Source organism: Gekko japonicus, unplaced genomic scaffold (assembly GCF_001447785.1).
Source record: "Gekko japonicus isolate JY-2015 unplaced genomic scaffold, Gekko_japonicus_V1.1 scaffold6457, whole genome shotgun sequence".
Lineage (NCBI taxonomy): Eukaryota > Metazoa > Chordata > Lepidosauria > Squamata > Gekkonidae > Gekko > Gekko japonicus.
In genome coordinates, this window is record NW_015161020.1 from 11,195 (window position 1) to 21,217 (window position 10,023).

A 10,023-nucleotide genomic window follows, 5' to 3' on the forward strand; every position below is an offset into this window, starting at 1 on the left:
GGGGGGGCGAGGAGGACCCCGGGGGCGGAGCTGGGGGGGGGGGGAGGCTTTCATTTGACACTAGAATGGTGTACCTGGCAAGCCAAAAGTGGCCCGATATTGTTGTAAAAATAGTCAAAAGTATATAGATTACTCAGAGTATCAATGGATCTTGCTCTATTGGAAAGAAGAGATTTCTTTGCTTTTAAAAGCCTTTATTTCTAAGGGTAGAAGGTATACAGGGAACCTACAAAATAACAGAACCTCTAACAGCTACATTTTCTACTGCTTACTTCTCAAAACATAGTCACACACTAACACAGAGATAATGGAGAATCTGTCCTTCTTCTCGACCCCTAGAAAGGAAGTCACCTGAAAGCAAACAACCAATCTGTATCACAATAGAAGCTACTTTTCCGGGGCTAATTCCCCATTGGCTCAGTGCAAGGTATCCCTTCCAGGTCAGCCTAAACAATAGCAATATAAGGTAAACAAGTTAACCCTATAATGCCTGGATTATCAGACCTCGTAAACAGATACATTTCCAACAAATATTAGCTCATGCCACTTTTTGGTTAGGAGAATGCGGCCCCCCCAAGTCAAACTGCTGGGGAAGCATTACTGTATCCAGGCTAAAAGCCACACATTTGCGCCTCATTTCTAAAATGGCAAGGCTGGGAGAAATGCAAGCAAAGGACAGACAACCACTCGGGTTCGTCTACGCTCACAGGGGGCATCTGTGACGTCCCAGCTGGCTTCTGTCACTGACCGATAACCGCCACCTGGACGACGACTGCCCAAGTTTAAGACTTGTGATAACATACCTTCACGATGGCAAATCCCAGAACCACAAGCATCGCGTAGCTCAGAACACTCTGTATCGCAAATACCATTTTGTCTCCACAGCCCTGCAAGGAGATGGGGGGGGGGGAGATGAAGACGGGTCGCCGTGTTAGTCTGTCCGTAGCAGTAGAAAAGAGCAAGAGTCCAGTAGCACCGTAAAGACTAACAAAATTTGTGGCAGGGTAGGACCTAGAAGTGAGTCACTGCTGCTCACTTCTTTAGATACGGAGGGGAAAAGGCTGTCGTTATTCACAGAGTATGGCCCTCGCCTGAAGACAAAACTTTTTTTTAATAACCCTCGGACTGGTTGCAGAGTCGTCGTTTCTAAGGCTTAGCGGGCCAAGGGGAACACACTTTCTGAGTTGCGTAGGCAAAATAGCCTCATCGTAAGCCTGCTGAATTCCCAAACTATCGCTGCTTCGTTTTAATTAGACACCGTTAACACTGAAAGGGGTGAAAGGGGTCAGTGGCATTTCTTCAAGGGATGAAATAAGGGAAATGTGCCGCTGGCGGTGAAGGGGAGGAGGAGTAAGAAAGAAGGCAGAATGGGGCCAGGAAGGGGGTGAGTTGTCATCTCCAGGTACTGGAATTCCAGGTGTGGGTTGCCAATTTCAGGTAGGGAAATTCCTGGACATTTTGGGGCGGAGCAGCATTTGGGGACAAGGAGGGGAAGGGATGCTCAGCTCAGGAGGGGTGGGTTATGTGGAGGTCCGCCCTCCAAAGCTGTCATCTTCTCCAGGGGAACTGATCTCTGCGGCTCGGAGATCAGTCGGGAGAATGCTAGGCCTCACCTGGAGACGGGCAAACCTAGTGGGTAAGTGACTAGGGGGGCAAGGAAGTGGGTGGGAGGCAGGCTGAAGAGAGGTTTGTAGATAGTGGGCTGGGAAACCTGATTGTACAACTCGGAGGCCCATAAGGGTCTGTGGGGGGGGGGAGAAATAAACCAATAATATAACCCACCTCCACCCTAGGGTTGCCAGGCTTGGGTTGGGAAATTGCTGAAGAAGAAGAGACGTGATGGGATTTATACCCTGCCCCTCACTCGGAGTCTCAGAGCGACTTACAGACTCCTTTCCCTTCCCCTCCCCACAACAGACACCCTGTGAGGTAAAAGAAGAAGAAGATGGGATTTATACCCCACCCTTCACTCCCCAAGGGAGTCTCAGAGTGGCTTACAAACTCCTTTCCCTTCCCCTCCCCACAACAGGCACCCTGTGAGGTAAAAGAAGAAGAGGAGATTGGATTTATACCCCGCCCTTCTCTACCCAAGGGTGTCTCAGAGCGACTTACAGACTCCTTTCCCTTCCCCTCCCCACAACAGACACCCTGTGAGGTAGGTGGGGCTGAGAGAGCTCTGACAGAAACTGCCCTTGAGAGAACAGCTCTGAGAGAACTAGGGCTTGCCCAAAGTCATCCTGCAGCTCCAAGTGGAGGAGTGGGGAACCAAACCCGGTTCTCCCAGATTAGAGTCCGCACACTTAACCACGACACCAAACTGACGTGAAAAGAGTTGGAGCTCGTGGGTCCATTCTTCTAACTAGCCCTGGTTTTCTCTAAAACAGGATAGACCTTTGTGTCAGCAGAAGTTTCCTCACGTCAGAGCAAAACGCTGCCATTAGAGGAACAAATCCATGGCTTCAGCCCCATATTTTCCTCCATACCTAGCGATCCCCCCTACATATGCGGAAACCCCGACTTTACCAATGTATAGTCCCATTTATCTGACTTCATGATAGGCCCTGAGGCTTGCTATTGGAAGGAAAAGGAGTGGGGCCCACGAGAACTCACAAGGGTGGGGAACGCTGTTCTTCTGCCGCTAGCCCCTACTTCTTCTCCCCCTGCTCTCCCTTCTTCCCTATAGGGTAGCTGATGGGGCCAGTCAGTTCCCCACATTTGCCAGCCGACAGGGTAGCCTGGAACTGAAAACACCAATACCTTCCCTCAGCTGGCCAGCAATCATTACATGAGGTTCCCTAGCAGGCCACCAAAGGGTGGCTGAGATCTTCCAACACAGTGTTGTCAGGTCTTGGTCAGTTTTTGTGTGTGCGTGAGTTGTGATGTATATGCTTATACAGGCATTGGTTCTGTGGTGTGCCCCCCCCTCCCGATTTTTAATGGGATTTTAGATTTTTCTGCATCTACCTCTTTCTCCCAATGGCCTACAAGTGTGGATGTTTTGATCCACACACTGGGGGCCAAACAGGGAATTAGAGCTATATCCAAGGCGTGACAAAATTAATCAAGAAGCAGAATTCTGCCCATCTTTGGTGAGAGCCAGTTTGGTGTAGTGGTTTAGGAGCGCGGACTCTAATCTGGGAGAACCCGGTTTGATTCCCCACTCCTCCACATGCAGCTGCTGGTGTGACTTTGGGTCAGTCATAAATTCTCTCAGAGCTGTTCTCTCAAGGGCAGTTCTCAAAGGAGCTCTCTCAGCCCCACCTACCTCACAGGGTGTTTGTTGTGGGGACGGGAAGGGAAAGGAGTTTGTAAGCTGCTCTGAGACTTTGAGTGAAGGGTGGGGTATAAATCCAATTTCTTCTTCTTAAGGGGCTAGCTCACTGTTATGAAGATATATTTTCCTGAGATGCTATGCCCTTACCTCGGTGTTGAGATACTGCGGCTCGCTCAACCGTCCTGTGCAGTTCTTACCAATCTCTTGCTTGCAGCAGCTCATAGGTACGCTGTGGTTGCCGGTGGTATTGTACCAGAGGCTGCCATTCCAGTCCGTATAGTTGTTGACTCCACAGCACTCAAGCTTTAAGGAAAGAATGGATGGAAGCAAAGAGCAGAGGTCAAGTTCCTGCCACTTGAGAAATGATAACATCGTTTGCGCAAAGATTTTAAAACACTGGCTCTCTTTAGAAATATTCCAGATGTCAGTTGTCTCCTGAAAATCAGGTTATCCAAGGTTGTGGCCACACTCATGAATTCTCCCCCATTCCCTGCATATGTGCCACATAGTTGAAAATTCCCAGAAGCCTTCACACTCCTGTATGAAGTCCAGGTTTGGGCACCTGGTCAAAATGGAACTCGTTGCTCACCCACAAAACCCAGATTCAAAACCAGCACTGAACCACAGGGGTTGGGGTTACAGATAAAGCTACAAAGGCTCTGTTTTCACAGGCCCCGTTCAGGCAGCCTTCATAATCCGTTTTAGTAGCAGGTTGCTAATGGATTTCTTGTCTCCGTTCAGACACAACCATTTTAGCAACTGGCTGCTAACGGATTTTATTTACCTGTCCATGCAAAGCCGCTTGCATCCCATTTGCAAAACAGGGCTGAGCCGCTTTTGAGGGAGACTGCTTTCTTTTCCGTTTTCACCTCTTTGTTGCACTTCGGAATCGCTGTGGCGTGCTGCTTTAAATGTCCGTAGCGCTTCCTCCAATGCCGCCTTCCCCTCACCCTTTTCCGCCATGCGATCTTCCTCTTTTCCCTTCCCCCCTTGAACATTCTAAGTGGAGAACTACAGTGGTAAACTAGGGGTGTCAAACATAAGGCCCGGGGGCCGGGACTGGCCCATCCAGGGCTATTATGTGGCCCGTGAGCAACTGAAGAAGAGAAGAAGAGATTGGATTTATACCCCGCTCTTCACTACCCAAGGGAGTCTCAGAGCAGCTTACAAACTCCTTTCCCTTCCCTCTCCCCACCACAGACACCCTGTGAGGTGGGTGGGGCTGAGAGAGCTCTGACAGAAATGGCTCTTTTTCAAGAACAGCTGTGCCAGAACTACGGCTTGCCCAAGGTCATCCAGCCAGGTGCAAGTGGAGGAGTGGGGAATCAAACCCGGTTCTCCCAGATTCGAGTCTGCGCACTTAACCACTACATCAAACTGGTGCAAGGGGGGGAACAGGAGGCTGCTGGGGGGTGGAGCCACTCCAACTGTGGCTTCAGGACGGTGGGACAACCTCGTCTGCAGCAGTCAAGCAGAACCCCTTCACTTCAGGGACTGGTAAGTTGGGAGCCACTGCAGCTGCATTCATACCCCTCCACTCAGCCTGCAGCTCCAGGGATGCTGTCCTGGATAGCCGCAGGGATCAGCATTTGCACATGGGGGGGAGGTGTGTGGAGGCGATCCTCTATTGGGGAACGGGAGCGTCTGCCCAGCGCTGCATTGCTGGCTCTCCAGTCTGCCCATGTGAGTTTTCTACGGCTGCCAGGTCCTACCTAGCTGCTGCCGGGGGGCCTCCCGATCTTTCCTGTAGCTCTTCTGGCGTGCGTGAAGCGCTTGCACCACGATGACGTCACCTGGAAGTGACATCATCACGTTTCCAATGTTGGGGGCGAAGCTCTGGGTTTGGGGCAAAGCTCTATGGTTTGGGGCCTCAAAACAGTAGAGTTTTGCCCGAAACCTAGAGCTTCGCCCCCATCGTAAGAAACACAACGACGTCACTCCCGAGTAATGCCATCGTGTTGGCACCAGTGGTGCTGGGAGGGGACATCTCAGGGGTGGGGCTTCCAGTGCTGGCCAGCTGGGCTGCAGCAGATTGGGGGCCCGGAAATTGGGGGATCTCCTGGCCCCACCGGGGGAAATGGCAACCCTAGGGTTTTCCTTTGCACCCCCCTCCCAGCTCATGGAGACTTGCAGTGAGGACACACCAACTCAGGGTTTACCAGTTGCTGTTCTTTATACAGTTTATATCTCTGGTACCCGGCATTACGTTTTATGGCACACATGGCCCAGCCTGACAGATCCGGCCCTCGTAACAAATGAGTTCGACACCCCTGCACTGGACCAATATAGCACTCCAGTGTTACAGCAGCACCACTGAGATGCCTTGACTCCATTGAGAGGCTATATTGCTATAGCACTCAACCTAGAGAATAAATAGTTCCGCAAATATGAATTTGCTGCTTGATCTGACCGTCGTGGCTCCAATTTTTCTCCCCTATATTTGTTTTCTAATAATTAATGATTGCTGCACAATCTTTCTCGCCCTTTTTTTTTTTTTTTTTTTGATGGGGGGACGTTTCGGATTGCGGTGGCTCAGAGGTTAAGATGCTAAGCTGCAGACCGGAAGGTTGGTAGCTCAGCAGCACAAGACCTGAGTGCCACGTGACGGAGTGAGCTCCCATCTCTAGTTCCAGCTCCTGCCAACCTAGCAGTTCGAAAGCAAGAAAGTGCAAGTAGATAAACAGGTACCGCTTCGGTGGGAAGGTAACAGCATTCCATGTGCCTTGGTGTTTAGTCATGCCGGCCCCATGACCATGGAAACGTCTTTGGACAGCGCTGGCTCCTCGGCTTGGAAATGGAGATGAGCACTGCCCCCTAGAGTCGGATTCGACTGGCTTTCGAGCAAGGGGAACCTTTACCCTTAACCTTATTTACACCCTATCTTTCTAAGAGTTATCTTGCCAGCACAGGCAACTAGTGACCATGATTCTAAAACGTCCCACATTCTCTTACCTCCTTCTGTAAATAGTCTATGGCATGAGACTCGGAATTTATCCCATCGTACTGCTGGAAAACGTGCTGCAACGGTTCCCGGAAATCACTTCCAACCTGTAGGAAGAAAGATCGTCCGTTTTATGGGTCGGCCTCCAAACGGAGCATCTCATTTCCCAGCAAAATTAAGCCTCCGGCTTGGGAGGCACACGGCGTTCTCTTGCGCTCCTCTCCATTCTGACACCACCTTCCAACCCCAAGAAAGATCATATCTGGGGCTCACAGAACCAACACAGGGGAACACTGAGGTGGTCGGGGGGGTGGCTGGAAGGAGGAGGGGAAAGGGCACGAAGTCGCCCCTGGGCCTCAGTGGAGCGGCGCTTGTGGAAGAGGGAACGCCAGCGAATCCAATCCTTCATCCGTGTTCACGCCAGCCTCTCCCCGCGGAGTTCTGGCTACCCCCATAAATGATCTTTCCTCGTGTTCAGAATGGGTTTCCAAAATGGGAGAGAAGCCAGGGGAAACTGTGCTGCACGGGAGGGTTACCAAACTCCAGGTGGGGACTGGCGATCTCCTAGAATTACAAGTGCTCTCCAAACTAATTATTTATTAGAATTACACTCAGGGCTTTTTTTGTAGAAAAAGCCCAGCAGGAACTCATTAGAATAACAAGGCCACACCCAACAGCAGAAACCAATTAGCATATTAGGCCATACCCAACAGCACCGCTTATTAGCATATTAGGCCACACTACATGCCTACCTTGGCTTGCCCGGGCGCCCCGCAGCTGCAAGGAGCCCGGGCAAGCCGGCCTTTAGACAGGCTGGGGAAGGGACGGGGAGGCACTTAAATGTATCCCCCATTCTTCCAGGACCCCCCTGGTCTGCCCGCCTCAGAGTCGCCAGGGGGGGTGTCGGTCTCCAGGCCTTCCCATTGTAACCACGCACGCAGAGGTTTTGGCTGTAGTGGGCGTGGCCAACTCTGAAGCCAGCCGGAACTCCGTTCCTGTGCGTTCCTGCCCAAAAGTAGCCCTGATTACACTTATTATTTATGCCACTTCTCCTGGAGAAAATGGCTGCTTTGGAAAATGGGCGGCATGGCACTGTACCCTACCGAGATCCCCCCCTCCCTAACCCCCCCCCCAGGCAGTGTTCCCTCTAAGCTGAGTTCATGTGAGCTAACTCACAGTTTTATAGCCTCCGGCTCACACACTTTGTTTCTCAGCTCAGGAAGGATGGCTCCAAAGCAAACTGATTTATGCAGTGGCCCAACTGCTGGCTCACAGCTTTAACGCCAGCAACTCATAGAGTTGGATTTTTGCTCACAAGACTCCACAGCTTAGAGGGAGCATTGCCCCCAGGTATTTCTGAATCCGGAGCTGGCGACTCTATTGCATACAGAGAAGTGTGGATGCAGGACACTGCTTTCATGAGAAACATTTAACCCCAAAGCACTCACAGTTGTGAACAGTTTCTTCCTCTGTAGACCGAGAACGTTCTAAGAAGTTGCATGTGTAAGCTAAAAGGCTGTCTCTTGATTGCCCGTTAAATCGTGAGCTTTAATTACGCGTGCACGTTATTGCGCATTAACAGATGCAACAGATTCAAATGATATTGCATCCTGCCGCAAGGCCTGCAGAAATATCTAAACCAAGCCTCTCTGCAGCAATAGACCTGGACAATGCTGGATGATTAAATCGTGGTCAATTAAATCATGAGGTTTAATTAAGTATTGTGCAGGGCAGGGCGTTTTGCACAGATTTCCTATTCGGATAGGCTCTGTTCCATTGGGTACGATCGAGACTTTGGCTCATTATTATTGTTTTGTCCTCAATGGACCGCTTTTCGATCCTATTGGATATTTCCCATTCTGCTTACACATCATCTCCCACTGGAGCCATGGGCGATTTCTGATTCACAGGCAGACGGTGATCCGGAAATAACTCTTTCGGAAGCGAAATATCTGGCAATCATAATCTCGTCGAAATGCCAAGATTAGTCTTAAACTAGTTATTCAGGAGAAATTTTATGTTGCTATCCGCATTCAGAATTCGTAGCATCTTTGATTTTTCTTTAATACCTAAATGTCGAATCTTAATCAACAAGGCTTTATCATTTATCTCTCTTGTAAGACTTTTACCTTTTACTTTTGTAAACCTTGTAGCTTAACGTATTGCTATTGGGTGACTGTACATTATATTTGATTTTAACCATGTTTAATTATGCTCTAGACCTAAGGACATCTAAACTGAATAAACTGATGATGATGAATTAAGCATATGGGTTATTGCGCATTAATGGGTACAACAGATTCTAAAGTTATTGGGCCCTCCTGCACTGCCTGGAGAGGGATCCAAACTCAGCCTCTGCAACAATAGACCTGGGCACCATCACCCCTGAGCTTTTTTGGTGAACTGGCACCTTTCTCCTTGGGCTTATGCCAGCCCCGCACATGAACAAGAGTTCTTAAGGAAAAGATGATGCATGTATGTGTCTTCATTTCAGGATGTCGCATGTACGTGTCACAACGGGTGCTCTTTCTGAATTTCTTTTTAATACAAGTCCGGAGAAAGATATCCACCTACCTTTGATCTATAAATGAATCCGAGGACAAAAGCCGACACCTCTGCAATGAAGATCAGCAGGATAATGAACAAGAACTGAAAAGGAGGAAACAAGAGACAGCTCAGAAAACCTGGACATAAAAGCTTGAACCCTTCTAGACTTAAGAACATAAGAGATGCCATGTTTTATCACGCCAATGGCCCATCCAGTCCAACACTCTGTGCCACACAGCGGCCAAAGCCCAGGTGCCAACAGGAAGTCCACTAGTGGGGCCAGAACTCCAGAAACCCTCCCACTGTTGCCCCTCAAGCATCAAGAATACAGACTTGTACATGATGGAAGGAAAGGGGACTGTGTCTCACAGAAAACCCATCTAGATATTGGACTGTACCATTTAACACTACGCACTACTGATGATTTGGCTGGTCTGGGGCTGGATTTTTGCTCCTTCAAGGCACATTCTCACTCATGGCTTCTATCCAGCCTATCGCCTGGGTCAGCCTATGGTACACGAGGAGTTCATAGAATCACAGAGTTGGAAGGGGCCATACAGACCAACTAGTCCAACCCCCTGCCCAATGCAGGACCAGCCTAAAGCATCTCTGACAAATTTTCCTCCAGCCTCTTCTTGAAAGCTGCCAGTGAAGGGGAGCTCACCACCTCCCTAGGCAGCTGATTCCACCTTTGAACCACTCTGACCGTGAAAACGTTTTTCCTAATATCCAGCGGATGCCTTTCTGCATGTAACTTAAACCCGTTGCTTCGGGTCCTCTCCTCTGCTGCCAACTGGAACAGCTCCTTGCCCTCCCCCAAATGACAGCCTTTCAAATATTTAAAGAGAGCAATCATGTCCCCCCTCAATCTCTTCTTCTCCAGACTCAACATTCCCAAGGCCCTCAGCCTTTCCTCGTAGGGCTTAGTCTCCAGACCCCTGATCATCCTTGTTGCTCTCTTCTGCACCCTCTTGATTTTGCCCACATCCTTTTTGAAGTGAGGCCTCCAGAACTGCACACAGTACTCCAAGTGTGGCCTGACCAAGGCAGTATACAGAGGGGCTATGACCTCCTGCGATTTCGATGCTATGGCCCTTTTAATACAACCCAAGACTGAATTTGCCATTTTTGCCACCGCATCACACTGACTGCTCATATTTAGTTTGCAGTCCACTCTTACCTCAAAGTCTCTTTTGCATACACTACTCCCCAGAAACGTATCCCACATCCAGTATTTGTGCTTGGCATTTTTGTGGCCCAG

General features: G+C 49.7%; 1 protein-coding gene across 1 annotated transcript in view; it reads right to left on the reverse strand.

The window, feature by feature from the left end:
• LOC107122627 (tetraspanin-3-like) overlaps positions 1-8,864 on the reverse strand; it is a gene marked incomplete at its 5' end in the record, with an annotated part of 11,921 nt that extends 3,057 nt beyond the window's left edge. Inside the window, 4 exons of the mRNA XM_015425746.1 lie at positions 804-887; positions 3,422-3,577; positions 6,227-6,322; positions 8,790-8,864. Coding sequence (XP_015281232.1) covers positions 804-887; positions 3,422-3,577; positions 6,227-6,322; positions 8,790-8,864 — 411 coding nt within the window. The remainder of the gene's footprint in view (positions 1-803; positions 888-3,421; positions 3,578-6,226; positions 6,323-8,789) is intronic.
• Between the last annotated feature and the right edge of the window lie 1,159 nt (positions 8,865-10,023).